General features: G+C 33.7%; 1 protein-coding gene across 1 annotated transcript in view; it reads left to right on the top strand.

Annotated features, from left to right (window-relative positions):
- The first annotated feature begins 7,647 nt into the window (after nt 1-7,647).
- Nucleotides 7,648-22,036, top strand: part of LOC145248265 (PIH1 domain-containing protein 1-like) — a 42,392-nt gene continuing 28,003 nt past the window's right edge. Inside the window, exons 1-2 of the mRNA XM_080110137.1 lie at nt 7,648-7,802; nt 21,552-21,633. Of these exons, the coding sequence (XP_079966263.1) occupies nt 7,725-7,802; nt 21,552-21,633 (160 nt within the window). The 5' untranslated portion in view covers nt 7,648-7,724. The remainder of the gene's footprint in view (nt 7,803-21,551; nt 21,634-22,036) is intronic.

Genomic DNA, 22,036 nt, shown 5'->3' with positions numbered 1-22,036 from the left:
AGCACCAGATGAAATTTTTTTATTACTTGTATTGATTGGACTATTGATCTCATCTTGAGTGTTATTTGTGCAACGTTTCGTTCGGTGGGTTTGGCCTTTGACCTTCCTCAGGAATGTTGGTTGTTGTTTGGAAAAAAAAAAAAAAAAGAGAGAAAAGTTACTGGCTCTGTAGATATTTTTGCATTCTTTGAGTTAGTCTCTATTTTATGGCTCTGGTTTCATATTTGTGAAAAATTTGGTTGACAAAGGTGAGACAAATAACACTCAAGATGAGAACAACAGTTTGATCAATACAAGTAATATAAACAATCAGCTGTCATCTCAGAAATTTTTTTGATTACTTTTTTCTCATTGCATTTTCGACTATCGGATGATTCTATCTTTAAAAAAGGTATGGAAGGTGCGCGAGCCTTTTCTAGTCTCACACAAAAACACATGGTCACATTTCAAGCTATATTACTTGTCATATACATACGCGCACACAAACATACCCGCCCATGTCCACACACGTACATATTTTCACGTTCGCGTACATACACTCACATTCACGTGTATACACACACACCCGTACACGCACACATGGACAACGTCACTTCCCCTTTCAAAGGAAATCCACACATGTGCAAAACCACTGAAAATGACTATAAAAGCAAGAGACAAGCTGTTTCCAGCCTTTTTCAGACCAGCTTCCTAGCTGGGCGGTCTACAGACCGACAGCATGCCTTTTCGGCATGCGCGCGCATGCGCGTGCCTCACGCCATTTGCTACTATGTGGGACAAAATGCCAACAGACAGTATGTACACTTTATATGCTTTCTCTCTCCATGAACTGGATTGACATTCTCACTCTTTCTCTCTCTATCTACTACTTGTGCCAGAGAACACCACGTCATAGCTGACAGCTAACATGGCGCACAGTTTAACTGATGTCAACCCTCTATCTTTTTCTTTGTCTACACGCTGGACTATCATTCCCATTTTCCACTACATCACTCACTTCTCTTCCCACGTGCGAACAAACGATAGTGACCCGAATGTGAGATGAACACACATTTCCTTTTTCCTTCTATACTACCAATCCCACAACAAACAATGGTTACACCCGCGTGGACATGAACACGTGTTATATCTAAAACATTCATTCTTTCAACAGTAAATAAACGACATGTTTATCTATTCCAGCAATTGGGTCTTTGTTTCCTTCATTCCATTTGTTTCATTATTTTCTTTTGTAACGGGATTAGGATTTATATATCCTAGTCCTCTACAAAGGTGATAACGAAATGAACTTGCCTTAACATATTATTATGTAGATGAGTTTTGCTTACTGAAAGCGTAACATATAGACTAATTAAGAAAGGAACAAGCAGAATATGATATAGACAACCATTTAAATCTGTTTAATATATAGATCCATCCATAGCCTTGAGCCCCTCGAGGGGAATAGACCATTCATGACTTTGTAGATGCTTTTGTAGCGAGGAGTTCTTTTTTCAGGGTGACGGTGCTGGCCCTACGCCCAATTAATATATAGATACTGGGAAATTATTTAACCGCTCTCCAGTTTAACAGGGGGAGGGGGCGAATATCACTATGAACAGGTACAAAATTTGCTGTTGGTATTGCTCAGTACGGGCGTCTCAGTTTACTGGTGATAAACCAATTCCCTCTGTTAAAGGAAGAGATAATGCCTAAAAAGATGGCCTCCTAAAAATGAACAGAATCATAATTATTAGGTTGAAAAGAAAGTGCTTGTGGAATTTTTAATTTTGATTTCAAATGTATTTTCAAAATAAGTTTTTGTTATAATACCTTTACTCTATATATCATATAAAGAGCGATTTTCACTCTATCTAATTGTTTAAAAACAATTATATCTTCTTTTCAGAACGTTGAATACAAAATGGAAAAAAAACAAATTCACACAATTTTCTTATTTCAATTCAAGCTAGGCCTAAAACTGCTGAAATAGCTCGCAATATTAATGAAGCATTTGGCTCAGGAACCACTACTGAACACACAGCACAATGGTAGATTAAGAAATTTTGTGCTAATGACAAGAATCTTGAAAATGATGAGCATAGTGGTCGGCCATCGGATGCTGACAACGATCAATTAAGAGCCTTAGTAAAAGCCAATCCATGCACAACTGTTTGAGAAATTGCTTCTGAATTAGATGTAACATATACGATGATTTTCAACCACTTAAGAAATTGGAAAGACAAAAACATTTGATAAATGGGTACCTCATGAATTGAATGACAACCAAAAGAAATGTTGTTATGAAGTGTCATCTTACCTTCTTATATGCAACAAGAACGACCAGATCAATGATTAGATGCCGACAAAGCACTATGACACGGTTGCACCAAAAGCCACGGTTGCACCAAAAGAAGGCCATGCTGGCTGTTTGGTGGTCTGCAACTGGTCTCATCCATTACAGTTTTTTTTTTGAATGCAGGCGAAACCATTACAGTGGAAAAGTACTGTCAACAAATGGATAAAATGCATCAGAAACCTCGACAACAACACCCAGCATTAGTCAACAGAAAAAGGCCCAGTTCTCCTCCATGACAATGCCTGACAGCATGTTGCTAAACTGACCCTGCAGAAGTTGAACGAATTGGACTACAAAACTGCCTTATCCGCCACACTTTCCAGGCCTCTTACCTACTGACTACCACTTTTTGAAGCATCTCAACAACTTTCTCTGTGAGAAATGCTTCAAAAACCTAAGCAATACCAAAAACGCCTTCAGCGACTTCATCGCCACCAGAACACAAGATTTTTTACATTACTGGCATAAATATGCTTGTTTTGCTTGGCAATTCTGATGGTGCTTATTTCGATCAATAAACTTTTGTTTGGGCCGAAATATGTTCATCTGAATTTAAAAGTTAAAAACCGCAATAACTTTCTTATCAGCCACATATAATCCACAGGTTGGGATTTCAGCAAACTAGACCTCTGTACCAGAATGAGCCAAGCAAGAACAGATATTACACTTTGATCATTATGATAAAATTTGCAAGTGAGTTGAACAAAAATATAAACACCCAAAAAAGGAAGAATAATTTTACATATTATTTGGACTAATGTTCTCTTCTTTAGTGTTATTTTCATAATGTTTCAATCAATGTAATCTCCAACCTTTTTCAGGTGTATTCAGGAATCTTTCTGTCAAACTCGGGAATCTACAAAATAATTTCAAACAAAATCCTTTATTTAATCCATAAGCCATGGCGGGGTAGAAGTTGTAATTTGCAATTGTATTTTGAGTATCACCCACACTTGAACCTTCAACTTCCAGAAGGGTGTAAGTTACAAAGTACTTTATCCAATATGCCACGGTTCCTTGCAGCTAATTCTAGTATGAATTTTAAGAGGTTTAAACCTATTCTGGATTTTAGATGCACAAACTTAATACTTAATAGTGTATATAACTACTTATTATTATATACTAACGGCCACAGGAGAGACAACTGAAGCAGCAAAACTAAAGCTGCTATATGTAAAGATGTAGGAAAATTTGGGTATATTTTATTGGTTTGAAAGTATAGGTCTTCTTTACCAAGTGTCATAAAATTTTAACCATAGAATAATATTATAGTCTTCAAAAAGCCTGCAAATTTTCATGTAGTTTCGTCCCATAGAACCAAAGGTATGAATATATACCATACTTTGGGGTAATTGCACCAAGTCCTGGGTAATTGGGCCAACTACCTTTTTTTTTTACATAGGCATCAACACTTATCAAGGCCAAGAGGCAACTCGAGGATAAGGGTTAAAGAGTGTACAGTAGAAATTGGACAATATAGTAATTGTTAGTAATGGAAATTCGATAAATTTGTTAACTTATATGGAACAGTTCATCAAAAACTTGTTTACGTTAGACTTGAAGACAACCATATTATAGTCAGCTGGAAAGCAGGAAAACAGAAACAATTCCAAAGGCATGCAGTTCTAAGAAAGAAGCTTTGTTCATGGAATCTACGTTTAGGTTTAGGCACAGATAAAGAGCAGGGGAAATTGTTGATAGTCTTTTCTGCTAAACGGATGTTTTTTGTAACAGTTTGGCGAGGGGGAACTATAGATTGGCACTCAGTCGAGCACTTGCCATGAAAATAACGATAAAGCAGAGGCAAACTTGCAACATCTCTTCTGTGAGAAAGAGGTTGCAGGGAAGAGAAAAGGACATCCCCTACAAGACTACGAAGTCTATTTTGAACTCTATCAAAACAGGATAAGCTCCTGCCCAAATGTGGCAACAGTACTCCATCTTTGGACGTACCTGGCTCTTATATAGATAGAGAATTGCATCAGCAGTGAGATATCTACTGGATCGAAAGAAGGATCCCACCATTTTTCCAGCGACCTTGGCAACGGATTTAATGTATGTGTTCCATTTAAGATCAGGAAAGTGCTCTTTTGGCAACCACACATATAAAGAGCACTTTTTTTAATTGGCCTAATTACCCCTGGATTTGGCACAATTGCCCCAAAGTATGATATATATATATATTAGGTTGGTGCAAAAATAATGTCGCTGCTTGACTTTCAACTTCAAATGAAAAATTACATTATTTTTGCTTCAACCTAATAATAAACCTGGCCTTGATGGAGGGGAGGTTAAAACCTGCTGCTATGGTTTCAAATGATCTGAAACTTGATTCCAAATATTTCTCATATATTATATCTCTCCTCTTTCAGAAATAGGGTACGATCATGAATATCTACAGTATAAAATAATTCTTATACACTGTGAAATTTACTTTATGCATGAAAACCGTGATGCACGTTTCTACTACTAAATTTAAGGAGACAAATAATACATCATGGCTATGGGCCATAACTTCAATGCACACACATGAACGCTTCTCTCATTCAACAGGCCTGTCTAATCTTTAATCTACGTCTCTACACAGAAACGCTTTTTATGACTAACCCTTTCTTTATGCAACATACTAACAAAGGTAATCCAATAAAGCTGTTTGGATATGTAGTTCTCTCCCACTTCAAGAACTGTGACACCAAGGTCGGAAAGTGGGACTGACAGCTCAGCGCCCGAGAGGAGGGGCACTCCGACCTTCAAAAAGTGCCTGGGCAGCTCCGTCAGCATTCCCCAGTGAGGGCGCCTCAGGCGATTCGCAATAAATTAATCTCAAAAAGAGAAGGCAAGGCCTGGGAGGGTGGACCTTCTAGAACTGCACAGAGCTTATTCCCCAAAATCAACAGGGACCAGATAATTACAAGAACGGTCTAATCTCTGTTGATTTTTGGGGCCCGAGGATAAAAATCTCCAGCCTCTGGGAAAGAGACTTCTTGTCTTCTTATTCTACAAGAGTTTTAGTCAAAAGTAATTTAAGCAGAAAATTAAAAAATAAACTTGCAAATAACAAATTCATCAATATATTAAAATAATGTTATCCCCAAGTTCTGCATGTTTCTTTTTTGTTTTTTGACCTCCAGTTTCTGCTGACGGTTCTGCTTCACAATATATGCCCTGGAAAAGTCCCTTTCTGATTAATGTTTATCAGTTTTAAAATAAGCTAACTTGGCTGTTTTTCATAGTAACAGAATATTTTTAAACTGGTAAACATTAATCAGAAAGGTACTTTTTCAGGACATTCAATGTGAAGCAAAACAAGCTGCACAAAACGGAAGTAAATCTTTTGTAAACAATCACAGTATTAATTTGAACAAAGCAAATAAAAAAAAAACAAAGACACGTGTAACTTGGGAATAAAGTGTTAGGAATATTAGTTTAAATTGAACAATATAGTTTAAAAGCCAATCATTCGAGCCATTAACACTTTATAGGAAGTAGACGGTGTCAATCAACCAGTTAACCATTTGTAAAATGTGAGATCGGTAGGATAATCAATTTATAACCGGGATTTATCAATTTTTAGGACCCTGGTTGCATGAGTCACAATTTATTGAAGTCGAAGTATCTGCAGGGTCATTAAAGATAAATTTAATGGGATCATAGATTAATAGAAAGGTTTCACAAATCCACATCCTTACATAAAAAAATTAAAATGAAATCTGGAAAATAATGACACTTGACAAACACAAAATCGCTGCACTAACATGAAATAAACAGCATTTATTTACGTGTTAGGAATATTAGTTTAAATTGTTCTAACATAAGTGCTTTCTTATGTTGAATGTTCATAACGAAGGATTAATGAAATTAGGATTTTTGTGAGAATAGCAGAAAAGTTTGAAATTACTGATTTTTTTTATGATCAGAGTGTCACAGGTGAGTTTAAAGTTAATGTGGCTATTTTCTGAGAAAAACAGTCTATAAATCGTATAAGCGAATGCGTTCATGTGTGTTCGTATCATAAAAACAGTAGTTTGAAACAAAATTGTTTAAAAAAAGATTTAAATTCTCGTTCGATGTGGTAACTTTCCATGATGGGAATTAAAGTTCATGTGCATGGCATGTAAATTCAGGACGGGGGATTTTAACGTCTCCCAGTGATGGAGTTATTCTGAACATGTGCTGTTCTTTAGAAATCAAGAGGAAAAACTGATTTGATTTTTCATGGGCAAATCTTTATGTCTAGGCCTTCCGAACGTTTCAGCATGTTTACTGTATTTCTATGCGAGGAAGGGTAACATAGTTCCTTTTGTTTTATGTGTGTGGTGGTCGCAGCAGTCACAACGTTGCGTTCTTCGTACGCATGGACATTGAAGTGATGATTACTATGAAATGCTCCTACTGGGGATTTGTTCTGGCCCTATATGAATTCAGATTGATTAAAAGAATGTAATTGGGTGGCTGTATTAAAAATATTTGAAAAAAAAACAAACAAACATAAATAAATAACTTTAACTTTACTATAGTGTGTCCTAAAAAAAAATGCCTTTCAGAGAATAACATTATTACGTACTCACATGGCATGCCGAAATTAGCAAAAATTTCAAAAATTACGAAAAATGGTCCAGTAGAAAAGTAAGTAAAAACAATTTTTCAAAGTTGCAATTTTAGATGCTTGAAATCAGGGGGAGATAACTCCTTTCAAGTCGGCCATCTTGCTTATTCTCGATAATACTATACGCCCCCCCCCCCGAAAATTAGCTCTTGAACGTACGTCTTCTACTAGGCGATGTTTCGTAAATTTTGGTATTTATATCAATTTCGACATGACACGTAAATATGTAATAATCTTTTCCCCGGAAATGCTTTTGTCTGAAATGCGATTGGGTTGGACGACAGTAGTTGCAGTGCTGGCAGTGCACCATGCACCATTGCACCAAGAAAGTTGGTGAATATTAAAGCAATATTTTTTTATGAAAAATTGTAAGAAAATGAACATAGTTATTTGAAAAAACAAAACAAAAAACAAACAGTTTACCAAAATATCTAATTAAACATATTTATTAAAAAAAATATATAGAATTCATAAAAGTAAATAAACGGACATTCATATTTATTATGCTGAAATAAAACAAACACTAACTCATGGAACTTTTTTCAGCAGGGACGTAATATTGGCTGCCACCGTCTACTTTCTATAAAATCTCACGGAGCAATAACACGAATGAGTGAATATGTGTCCTTTTTGTATAAAAAATTCAAAATTAACTGAAACTTCTTTTTTGAAAAAAAAAAAAAAAATAGATAAAGATATAATCATATGATTGTTCATAATGCCGTAATTTTTGACTGCTGTACCACCGGAAGTAACGCTTCATTCTAGCAACGAGTAAACATGTCTGTTGATAAAAGCCTCTTGGAACTCGAGTCAAATGAGCCAGAATCAGATTACTGTAACTTATTATTAAATTCCGTGAGTTCAGTAATTTACTATCTTGTTATTTTATATTAATTATTACTCCTAACTCGTTAAACATTCCTCCATTTTGTAATGAATCGGTAAATGATAACTTTTTCTCGTTGCTTAAAACTCCCATTCAAACACGTTTTAAATATGGGGACACTTTTTCGTTTTGTTGTCTATAGCAAAAAGTGCCCAAAAATCGATTAATAAAATTAAATGGAACTTTGTTCTTTTTAATTGATTAGGAAAATCGGTGGTGCCTATGCACTTTTTGAACCGCGCTATTTTTTAAAAATACTATTTTCAAGTTAAATTAAAGTTTTACGATATCTTTTTATTAAAGTGTTGGTACTAATGCAAGTTGTCAAAAAACAAATTGTATCCGTGCTGAATTGATAACGTTATTATTTATATGGCGAATTATCTTTGTGCTGTGCTTGAATCAGGGAGAAAGTTGCAACAGGTTTCCCTATTGCGACCTCTAAGGTCTGGAAGCACTAATGTGCGTCCAACCCCTCCCACTGCCCGAATGCCAGTGCCCAAAAAAAAGCAACACCCCTATGCGGTATTCTGTCGCTTTAAATATGAAGCAGGGGAAGGGGGGGGGCATTACGTGAAATCACGTTCACACTTGATTCACGCATGCCCAAGAATTAGAAGATGGCACCCACAGCAGACGCCTAGAGAGGCACACGCTTACATAATTTCTCACATATTCTCGTCTCAAGACACAAAAAAGAAAAAGGAGTCTTGGAATATATTTCCTTTTACTTTTTTCCAGAATAAAAGCCCCTAGGAAAATGCCTTAAAGATCACCTCACATTTAAACCCCCGCTAGTCTCGCTTACCAGTCGACGCAAGATATCCCCCGGCTGGCCTCGCTTACCAGTCGACGCAAGATATCCCCCGGCTGGCCTCGCTTACCAGTCGACGCAAGATATCCCCCGGCTGGACTCGCTTACCAGTCGACGCAAGATATCCCCCGGCTGGCCTCGCTTACCAGTCGACGCAAGATATCCCCCGGCTGGACTCACTTACCAGTCGACGCAAGATATCCCCCGGCTGGCCTCGCTTACCAGTCGACGCAAGATATCCCCCGGCTGGCCTCGCTTACCAGTCGACGCAAGATATCCCCCGGCTGGACTCGCTTACCAGTCGACGCAAGATATCCCCCGGCTGGCCTCGCTTACCAGTTGACGCAAGATATCCCCTAGCTGGCCTCGCTCACCAGTCGATGCAAGATATCCCCCTGCTAGTCTCGCTTACCAGTCGACGCAAGATATCCCCCTGCTAGTCTCGCTTACCAGTCGACGCAAGATATCCCCCTGCTAGTCTCGCTTACCAGTCGACGCAAGATATCCCCCTGCTAGTCTCGCTTACCAGTCGACGCAAGATACCCCCCTGCTAATCTTGCTTACCAGTCGACGCAAGATATCCCCCGGCTGGCCTCGCTTACCAGTCAACGCAAGATATCCCCCGGCTGGCCTCGCTCACCAGTCAACGCAAGATATCCCCCGGCTGGCCTCGCTTACCAGTCGACGCAAGATATCTCCCGGCTGACCTCGCTCACCAGTCAACGCAAGATATCCCCCCGCTAGTCTCGCTTACCAGTCGACGCAAGATATCCCCCAGCTGGCCTCACTCACCTGTCGATGCAAGATATACCCCCGCTAGTCTCGCTTACCAGTCGACGCAAGATATCCCCCGGCTGGCCTCGCTTACCAGTTGACGCAAGATATCCCCCGGCTGGCCTCGCTTACCAGTCGACGCAAGATATCCCCCGGCTGGCCTCGCTTACCAGTTGACGCAAGATATCCCCTAGCTGGCCTCGCTCACCAGTCGATGCAAGATATCCCCCTGCTAGTCTCGCTTACCAGTCGACGCAAGATATCCCCCTGCTAGTCTCGCTTACCAGTCGACGCAAGATATCCCCCAGCTGGCCTCGCTTACCAGTCGACGCAAGATATCCTCCTGCTAGTCTCGCTTACCAGTCGACACAAGATATCCCCCAGCTGGCCTCGCTTACCAGTCGATGCAAGATATCCTCCTGCTAGTCTCGCTTACCAGTCGACGCAAGATATCCCCCAGCTGGCCTCGCTTACCAGTCGACGCAAGATATCCCCCGGCTGGCCTCGCTTACCAGTTGACGCAAGATATCCCCCGGCTGGCCTCGCTTACCAGTCGACGCAAGATATCCCCCGGCTGGCCTCGCTTACCAGTTGACGCAAGATATCCCCTAGCTGGCCTCGCTCACCAGTCGATGCAAGATATCCCCCTGCTAGTCTCGCTTACCAGTCGACGCAAGATATCCCCCTGCTAGTCTCGCTTACCAGTCGACGCAAGATATCCCCCTGCTAGTCTCGCTTACCAGTCGACGCAAGATATCCCCCTGCTAGTCTCGCTTACCAGTCGACGCAAGATATCCCCTTGCTAGTCTCGCTTACCAGTCGACGCAAGATACCCCCCTGCTAATCTTGCTTACCAGTCGACGCAAGATATCCCCCGGCTGGCCTCGCTTACCAATCGACGCAAGATATCTCCCGGCTGACCTCGCTCACCAGTCAACGCAAGATATCCCCCCACTAGTCTCGCTTACCAGTCGACGCAAGATATCCCCCAGCTGGCCTCACTCACCTGTCGATGCAAGATATACCCCCGCTAGTCTCGCTTACCAGTCGACGCAAGATATCCCCCAGCTGGCCTCGGTTACCAGTCGACGCAAGATACCCCCTCCGCGCTAGTCTCGCTTATCAGTCGACGCAAGATATCTCCCGCTAGTCTCGCTTATCAGTTGACGCAAGATATCGCCCCTGCTGGCCTCGCTTACCAGTCGACGCAAGATATCCCGCCGCTAGTCTCGCTTACCAGTTGATGCAAGATATCCCCTCGCTAGTTTTTCTTACCAGTCAACGCAAGATATCCCCGACTAAGCACACCGAATTTAATTTCAAATTTCTCCTTAAAAAACGCTGACTTCCTACATACAGGTCGATCGAACTGCATTCTAAGTTCCTTTAAAAGCGAGTTTTTTTGTTTTTTTTTTAAACAAAAGCATTTGACTGGAATTGTAGATTCATAAATAACTCTAGTTTATAAGCGACTGCTTTTTTTTTTTCTTTTCTCAAAAGACAATGGAATTTCACGCCAAAGTCCACGTTTAAAACGACCACTTTTTAATACATACAAGTCGACCGCATCGTAAAAAGGTCTTTGAAAATGACTTTTTTCCAAAATAAATTCGACTCGAATTGTCCTTTCATAAAAGAACTTCATTTAAAAGCGAGGATTCTTTTTCCAACACAACAGGATTTCATTTTAAATTCCGCATTAAAAACGACTTGCAGGTGCACATAAAAAATTATCCCAAAGTCCGAGTTTTGAATGCGTGTTTAACTTCATAGCATCAAATTTTCACGAAGACAATTAAAAAGGACAATCCAATGAATCCATGTAAGAAGTCACAGAAGGTTCTCTACGAACCTGCAGGCTGTTTAACTCGATATATAGGGTCCTTCCAGGAAAGAGATACGTGCTTGCAGGCATTCAACCCAGGAAGACGCCATCACAGAAATTAATTCAATCTGGTATAGAAATTACCGACGGCAACCTGTTGCAAAATATGGCGAATTATCCTTGTGCTAGGCTTGAGACAGGGAGAAAGTTGCAACAGGTTGCCCTGTTGCCACCTCTAAGGTTTGGAAGCACTAATGTGCGTCCAACCTCTCCTACTGCCCGAATGCCAGTGCCCAAAAAACAACACCCCTATGCGGTATTCTGTCACTTTAAATACGAAGCAGGGGAAGGGGAGGCATAGCGTCAAATCACATTCACACGTGATTCACGCATGCCCAAGAATTAGAAGATGGCACAGCAGACGCCCAGAGAGGCACACGCTTACATAATTTCTCTTTAAAAGCCATTCTTAACATGGGAAGGGGAGGGTGTTTTGTACCTATTCTATACTTTAACCTTACAATTGAAGTTCTTGGCCTTTTGGTCAAGATCAAAGTGTAGTATCTGTTCTTCAGATGCTGCACTTCCATTTCTTGTTCTCTTTCGGTGGAGGAGAAATCCTTCACGACTGAGACAATTTTTATTTTTGTACCTTTTTTCCACGTTAAAAAACGACCCTGGTGTCTAACTCTGCCCCGTGGGGAGGCATAGTAAATAGGTACAACTGAATAAAAAAACATATCATAAAACTTTAATTAAACTTGGAAATACGATTTAAAAAATAGCGTGGATCAGTAAGTGCACTAGCACCAAAGTGTTAGTTGAAAGTTAGTTAGAAAACGCCCTCCTCTCCCTGTCTTAAGAATGGCTTTCTAAATAATGTGGGCTATACACATAGATTCAAAAAAGGTGTAAAAACAAAAAACAAAACAAATATATAACAAATAAATGTTATCAAAGGCAAGATAAGTTATTTTTCTATCTAACTGGATAATTTTTTTAATGTTTTTATTTTGTGTAACATGTTTATTCAGCTCAAAACAACGGTGTTTACCGATGTATTTGCAAATGGTGGGCACTCTCTGCTGAACATGTTAAGGTTGGGAAAATGAGTTAAAACTAAAAAAAAAAAAAATACTGTTAGAAACTTGCTCAATATATGTTATCGTGACATAGGCTGACATATATTCGGTGGGTTTTTAACAGTATTTTGTGTAGTTTTTTTAGTTTTAACTCATTTTCCCAAGCTTCGTACTGATGCAGAGAGTGATCCGTGCTGAAATAACGTTATTATTTAAAAAGCCATTCTTAATGTGGGGAGGAGAGGGTGTTTTGTACCTATTCTGTACTTTAACCTTACAATTGAATAAAAAAAACATATCATAAAACTTTAATTAAACGTGGAAATACGATTTTAAAAAATAGCGCGGATCACTCTCTGCATTAGCACCTCAAACCTACTGTGTCCACCAGAGTGCCCCGCTAGGTGTATCAGAAAGTGGCCATTAAAAATGATGATCAGAACTTTAATAATTCAACTTACTATTTTTCAAAGCTTGTAACTACTTGAAAAATGTAATTCACACTCTAATTTTTTTTTTCAATTAAAGGAGCAAAGACCGAATTTTAAAAAATAACAGGTTTAATAGCAAATTATGCAATATATATTTTTTTTTAAAGCGGTTTTCTTTAAAAAAAAATATAAAGAAAATCAGCATATTTTGACTTGCTTATAAATATATATATATATATATATATATATATATATATATATATATATATAAATGCCAAAAACTCACTTAAAAAAATGTACTATTAAATGGTTAGTTCCATTCTCCATTGTTAAGAATTTATCCATATTTATATTTTAGATTCCATGTATTTTTTAAATAAAAGGATTTTTTAAAGCGAGGGTTGTAGAAAATCGCATTTTTGTGTTTTGCGCGAAGCTGTAAAGAGCTGCTGCTGCTAAAATGAAATTTATGAAATACGGATTCGTCCAAGGGACATAAATAATGTCTCTTTTTTATTGCATGTGTTAACCAAAATTAGTATTTTTCATCCTCCGTAGTTAAAAAGGAAACACATTCACTTATAAGTTTTTCCCCTAGAACAAAAAATCTGCTTCATTGTTTTGTTTTTTTTAAAAATTCTTTTAATGAAATACACAAGTTTTTGATTGATATATTTCAATACTTCTTTATCGAATAAATTTTTTTTTTTTATATATCTAAAAAAAGAAAACATTCAATGAAATAGAAATATTTGCCGCCAGCGCCTGGTATTTACTTGACGATGTAAGCATAACATGAGCTTTCATTTAAAAAAAAAATCAACATGGTTTTTTTAAAAAAAAAGTTTTACACTTTGGACTTTACAGGTAAATTTCCAAAAAACTATTCTTTTGTTTTTTTAAATTAGAATATTTTCTTTATTGATCTTTTATCTTCAATTTGTGATATATAAAACTTCGGCACATAAATTAATTATAAAAAATTTATTAGTCATTTCAAAATGGGGAGGGGGTGAATTTGAAAAAAAAAAACGTTTCTCTAAAATATTATGTTTGGTTTATTGGAAAGAGTATAAAATTTCACATTGACCCTAAAAATATCGTAAAAATTCAACCAATAGAAAAATTTTGATAGATTTTTAAAGTTTAAAACTTGAAAAATATTTAACTCGTAAAATTCTAATGATTTTATTACGTAAAAAAATGACTGCATGAAGGCATGCCGGCATTTTGTAAACATTGTTTTTAAAAAAAAATAAAAAAATAATATTTCTATTATTTTTTAAACAACTTCAATAGTTTATTTTGGAAGTATATTCCATACAGAAAATGAACAACCCACTTTAAAAGGAGAAATTATGAGTTTAAATTAAAATCGATAACCTACAAATTACTTAACAGATGACAACAAAAAGACAAAAATTGAGAACATACAAATTTGTTAACAGATGACAACAAGAAAACAAAAATCGAGAACATACAAATTTGTTAACAGATGACAACAAGAAAACAAAAATTGAGAACATACAAATTAGTTAACAGATGACAACAAAAAAACAAAAATTGAGAACATACAAATTAGTTAACAGATGACAACAAAAAAACAAAATCGAGAACACACAAATTAGTTAACAGATGACAACAAGAAAACAAAAATCGAGAACATACAAATTAGTTAACAAATGACAACAAAAAACAAAAATTGAGAACATACAAATTAGTTAACAGATGACAACAAAAAAACAAAAATTGAGAACATACAAATTAGTTAACAGATGACAACAAAAAAACAAAAATTGAGAACATACAAATTAGTTAACAGATGACAACAAAAAAACAAAAATCGAGAACATACAAATTAGTTAACAAATGACAACAAAAAACAAAAATTGAGAACATACAAATTAGTTAACAAATGACAACAAAAAAACAAAATCGAGAACATACAAATTAGTTAACAGATGACAACAAAAAAACAAAATCGAGAACATACAAATTAGTTAACAGATGACAACAAAAAAACAAAATCGAGAACATACAAATTTGTTAACAGATGACAACAAGAAAACAAAAATTGAGAACATACAAATTAGTTAACAGATGACAACAAAAAAACAAAATCGAGAACATACAAATTAGTTAACAGATGACAACAAGAAAACAAAAATCGAGAACATACAAATTAGTTAACAAATGACAACAAAAAACAAAAATTGAGAACATACAAATTAGTTAACAGATGACAACAAAAAAACAAAAATTGAGAACATACAAATTAGTTAACAGATGACAACAAAAAAACAAAAATTGAGAACATACAAATTAGTTAACAGATGACAACAAAAAAACAAAAATCGAGAACATACAAATTAGTTAACAAATGACAACAAAAAACAAAAATTGAGAACATACAAATTAGTTAACAAATGACAACAAAAAAACAAAATCGAGAACATACAAATTAGTTAACAGATGACAACAAAAAAACAAAATCGAGAACATACAAATTAGTTAACAGATGACAACAAAAAAACAAAATCGAGAACATACAAATTAGTTAACAAATGACAACAAAAAACAAAAATTGAGAACATACAAATTTGTTAACAGATGACAACAAGAAAACAAAAATCGAGAACATACAAATTAGTTAACAGATGACAACAAAAAAACAAAATCGAGAACATACAAATTAGTTAACAGATTACAACAAGAAAACAAAAATCGAGAACATACAAATTAGTAAACAAATGACAACAAAAAACAAAAATTGAGAACATACAAATTAGTTAACAGATGACAACAAGAAAACAAAAATTGAGAACATACAAATAAGTTAACAGATGACAATAAAAAAACAAAATCGAGAACATAAAAATTAGTTAACAAATGACAACAAAAAACAAAAATTGAGAACATACAAATTTGTTAACAGATGACAACAAGAAAACAAAAATCGAGAACATACAAATTTGTTAACAGATGACAACAAAAAAACAAAAATTGAGAACATACAAATTAGTTAACAGATGACAACAAAAAAACAAAATCGAGAACATACAAATTAGTTAACAGATGACAACAAGAAAACAAAAATTGAGAACATACAAATTTGTTAACAGATGACAACAAGAAAACAAAAATTGAGAACATACAAATTAGTTAACAGATGACAACAAAAAAACAAAAATTGAGAACATACAAATTAGTTAACAGATGACAACAAAAAAACAAAATCGAGAACATACAAATTAGTTAACAGATGACAACAAGAAAACAAAAATTGAGAACATACAAATTAGTTAACAGATGACAACAAAAAAACAAAATCGAGAACATACAAATTAGTTAACAGATGACAACAAGAAAACAAAAATTGAGAACATACAAATTAGTTAACAGATGACAACAAAAAAACAAAATCGAGAACATACAAATTAGTTAACAGATGACAACAAGAAAACAAAAATTGAGAAGATACAAATTAGTTAACAGATGACAACAAAAAAACAAAATCGAGAACATACAAATTAGTTAACAGATGACAACAAGAAAACAAAAATTGAGAACATACAAATTAGTTAACAGATGACAAAAAAACAAAAATTGAGAACATACAAATTAGTTAACAGATGACAATAAGAAAACAAAAATTGAGAACATACAAATTAGTTAACAGATGACAACAAAAAAACAAAAATTGAGAACATACAAATTAGTTAACAGATGACAACAAAAAAACAAAATCGAGAACATACAAATTAGTTAACAGATGACAACAAGAAAACAAAAATTGAGAACATACAAATTAGTTAACAGATGACAACAAAAAAACAAAATCGAGAACATAAAAATTAGTTAACAGATTACAACAAAAAAACAAAATCGAGAACATACAAATTAGTTAACAGATGACAACAAAAAAACAAAAATTGAGAACATAAAAATTAGTTAACAGATGACAACAAGAAAACAAAAATTGAGAACATACAAATTAGTTAACAGATGACAACAAAAAAACAAAAATTGAGAACATACAAATTAGTTAACAGATGACAACAAAAAAACAAAAATTGAGAACATACAAATTAGTTAACAGATGACAACAAAAAAACAAAAATTGAGAACATACAAATAAGTTAACAGATGACAACAAGAAAACAAAAATTGAGAACATACAAATTAGTTAACAGATGACAACAAAAAAACAAAAATTAAGAACATACAAATTAGTTAACAGATGACAACAAAAAAACAAAAATTGAGAACATACAAATTAGTTAACAGATGACAACAAAAAACAAAAATTGAGAACATACAAATTAGTTAACAGATGACAACAAAAAAACAAAAATTGAGAACATACAAATTAGTTAACAGATGACAACAAGAAAACAAAAATTGAGAACATACAAATTAGTTAACAGATGACAACAAAAAAACAAAAATTGAGAACATACAAATTAGTTAACAGATGACAACAAAAAAACAAAAATTGAGAACATACAAATTAGTTAACAGATGACAACAAGAAAACAAAAATTGAGAAGATACAAATTAGTTAACAGATGACAACAAAAAAACAAAAATTGAGAACATACAAATTAGTTAACAGATGACAACAAAAAAAACAAAAATTGAGAACATACAAATTAGTTAACAGATGACAACAAAAAAACAAAAATTGAGAACATACAAATTAGTTAACAGATGACAACAAGAAAACAAAATTGAGAACATACAAATTAGTTAACAGATGACAACAAGAAAACAAAAATTGAGAACATACAAATTAGTTAACAGATGACAACAAAAAAACAAAAATTGAGAACATACAAATTAGTTAACAGATGACAACAAAAAAACAAAAATTGAGAACATACAAATTAGTTAACAGATGACAACCAAAAAACAAAAATTGAGAACATACAAATTAGTTAACAGATGACAACAAAAAACAAAAATTGAGAACATACAAATTAGTTAACAGATGACAACAAAAAAACAAAAATTGAGAACATACAAATTAGTTAACAGATGACAACAAAAAAACAAAAATTGAGAACATACAAATTAGTTAACAGATGACAACAAGAAAACAAAAATTGAGAACATACAAATTAGTTAACAGATGACAACAAAAAAACAAAAATTGAGAACATACAAATTAGTTAACAGATGACAACAAAAAAACAAAAATTGAGAACATACAAATTAGTTAACAGATGACAACAAAAAAACAAAAATTGAGAACATACAAATTAGTTAACAGATGACAACAAAAAAACAAAAATTGAGAACATACAAATTAGTTAACAGATGACAACAAAAAAACAAAATCGAGAACATACAAATTAGTTAACAGATGACAACAAGAAAACAAAAATTGAGAACATACAAATTTGTTAACAGATGACAACAAGAAAACAAAAATTGAGAACATACAAATTAGTTAACAGATGACAACAAAAAAACAAAAATTGAGAACATACAAATTAGTTAACAGATGACAACAAAAAAACAAAATCGAGAACATACAAATTAGTTAACAGATGACAACAAGAAAACAAAAATTGAGAACATACAAATTAGTTAACAGATGACAACAAAAAAACAAAATCGAGAACATACAAATTAGTTAACAGATGACAACAAGAAAACAAAAATTGAGAACATACAAATTAGTTAACAGATGACAACAAAAAAACAAAATCGAGAACATACAAATTAGTTAACAGATGACAACAAGAAAACAAAAATTGAGAACATACAAATTAGTTAACAGATGACAACAAAAAAACAAAATCGAGAACATACAAATTAGTTAACAGATGACAACAAGAAAACAAAAATTGAGAACATACAAATTAGTTAACAGATGACAAAAAAACAAAAATTGAGAACATACAAATTAGTTAACAGATGACAATAAGAAAACAAAAATTGAGAACATACAAATTAGTTAACAGATGACAACAAAAAAACAAAAATTGAGAACATACAAATTAGTTAACAGATGACAACAAAAAAACAAAATCGAGAACATACAAATTAGTTAACAGATGACAACAAGAAAACAAAAATTGAGAACATACAAATTAGTTAACAGATGACAACAAAAAAACAAAATCGAGAACATAAAAATTAGTTAACAGATGACAACAAAAAAACAAAATCGAGAACATACAAATTAGTTAACAGATGACAACAAAAAAACAAAAATTGAGAACATAAAAATTAGTTAACAGATGACAACAAGAAAACAAAAATTGAGAACATACAAATTAGTTAACAGATGACAACAAAAAAACAAAAATTGAGAACATACAAATTAGTTAACAGATGACAACAAAAAAACAAAAATTGAGAACATACAAATTAGTTAACAGATGACAACAAAAAAACAAAAATTGAGAACATACAAATTAGTTAACAGATGACAACAAAAAAACAAAAATTGAGAACATACAAATTAGTTAACAGATGACAACAAAAAACAAAAATTGAGAACATACAAATTAGTTAACAGATGACAACAAAAAAACAAAAATTGAGAACATACAAATTAGTTAACAGATGACAACAAGAAAACAAAAATTGAGAACATACAAATTAGTTAACAGATGACAACAAAAAAACAAAAATTGAGAACATACAAATTAGTTAACAGATGACAACAAAAAAACAAAAATTGAGAACATACAAATTAGTTAACAGATGACAACAAGAAAACAAAAATTGAGAAGATACAAATTAGTTAACAGATGACAACAAAAAAACAAAAATTGAGAACATACAAATTAGTTAACAGATGACAACAAAAAAACAAAAATTGAGAACATACAAATTAGTTAACAGATGACAACAAAAAAACAAAAATTGAGAACATACAAATTAGTTAACAGATGACAACAAGAAAACAAAATTGAGAACATACAAATTAGTTAACAGATGACAACAAGAAAACAAAAATTGAGAACATACAAATTAGTTAACAGATGACAACAAAAAAACAAGAATTGAGAACATACAAATTAGTTAACAGATGACAACAAAAAAACAAAAATTGAGAACATACAAATTAGTTAACAGATGACAACCAAAAAACAAAAATTGAGAACATACAAATTAGTTAACAGATGACAACAAAAAACAAAAATTGAGAACATACAAATTAGTTAACAGATGACAACAAAAAAACAAAAATTGAGAACATACAAATTAGTTAACAGATGACAACAAAAAAACAAAAATTGAGAACATACAAATTAGTTAACAGATGACAACAAGAAAACAAAAATTGAGAACATACAAATTAGTTAACAGATGACAACAAAAAAACAAAAATTGAGAACATACAAATTAGTTAACAGATGACAACAAAAAAACAAAAATTGAGAACATACAAATTAGTTAACAGATGACAACAAAAAAACAAAAATTGAGAACATACAAATTAGTTAACAGATGACAACAAGAAAACAAAATTGAGAACATACAAATTAGTTAACAGATGACAACAAGAAAACAAAAATTGAGAACATACAAATTAGTTAACAGATGACAACAAAAAAACAAAAATTGAGAACATACAAATTAGTTAACAGATGACAACAAAAAAACAAAAATTGAGAACATACAAATTAGTTAACAGATGACAACAAAAAAACAAAAATTGAGAACATACAAATTAGTTAACAGATGACAACAAAAAAACAAAAATTGAGAACATACAAATTAGTTAACAGATGACAACAAAAAAACAAAAATTGAGAACATACAAATTAGTTAACAGATGACAACAAAAAAACAAAAATTGAGAACATACAAATTAGTTAACAGATGACAACAAAAAAACAAAAATTGAGAACATACAAATTAGTTAACAGATGACAACAAAAAAACAAAAATCGAGAACATACAAATTAGTTAACAGATGACAACAAAAAAACAAAATCGAGAACATACAAATTAGTTAACAGATGACAACAAAAAAACAAAAGTCGAGAACATACAAATTAGTTAACAGATGACAACAAGAAAACAAAAATTGAGAACATACAAATTAGTGAACAGATGACAACAAAAAAACAAAAATTGAGAACATACAAATTAGTTAACAGATGACAACAAAAAAACAAAAATTGAGAACATACAAATTAGTTAACAGATGACAACAAGAAAACAAATATTTAGAACATAGTTAGCAGATGACAACAAAAAACAAAAACCGAGAACATACAAATTAGTTAGCAGATGACAACAAAAAAATAAAAATCGAGAACATACAAATTAGTTAACAGATGACAACAGCGGACCACTATGCCATTAACACCCCGTCCTGCATATTCCACCCATGCAACACACAACCACTGCAAAGTAAAAAAAAATAGTGGAAGGAAACAACATGAAACTATGCTCATATGCCTGTCCCAAATCCAACAACTGGTGTAGCAAACAAAGTCCAATGCGCTAACCCGAACGCAGGTGTCTTGACAGGTAGTTCTCAATCAACAGAAAGTCCTCCGTGAATACATGATAACAAACCCAAAAACTATTTGTTATGCTTGTTTTTTGACCATGTTTTCGGATGTCTGTCCATTGTAAAACAAACCCGAAAGGTCAAAGTTGCTACTTACTTACGAAATTGCAGTAGCAGCCATCTTGATTTTTACTCGTTCAATATTTACACATTTTAATCGTGCATTTCTTGATTACTACATAATAAAAAAGAGAAAAAGAATTAATAAATTTCTACTTTTTGAGGAATAACCATATTTTTTATTTTGTAGCTTGCAAAAGAAACTGGTGGTTTAAGTTTTTCTGACACAGAAGCAAAACCCGCGTCATTTGTACAGGTGGTTCCAAAACCTGGTAAGTAAACATTAAACAAATATATTTATAAATTTTGTTTAAATGCTAATTTGTTAACACTTCATGTGGCTTGTTGTTAAGCAATGTTGAGCCTGGTCAGAACTAAATGGGTGACCATTTGGAAATATCAGGAAATGTATGTACTCTCAATTTATCTTGGCATGATTTCCAGTTATGCTAAACTTCTTGCCACTCGGTTCGAATGGTACCAATGTTGTATTGTTGGGGGGTTCTGTGTAACATGGAGGGGTATATATTATGTATGTGTGTCTAAACTTGTGCATCAGCTAATGTTATAACGCTTATGACACCAGATACAGTTTAACAACGGACATTTAACATTTATAACAGAAAGGGACAAGTGACAGTTCTCTGGGGTTTTAACATCGGGCCAATGAGAGAA

The sequence above is a fragment of the Euprymna scolopes genome, chromosome 26 (genome assembly GCF_053919585.1).
Source record: "Euprymna scolopes isolate OS-2025 chromosome 26, ASM5391958v1, whole genome shotgun sequence".
NCBI classification, from domain to species: Eukaryota; Metazoa; Mollusca; class Cephalopoda; order Sepiida; family Sepiolidae; genus Euprymna; species Euprymna scolopes.
This window is presented reverse-complemented; position numbering and strand designations above follow the sequence as displayed.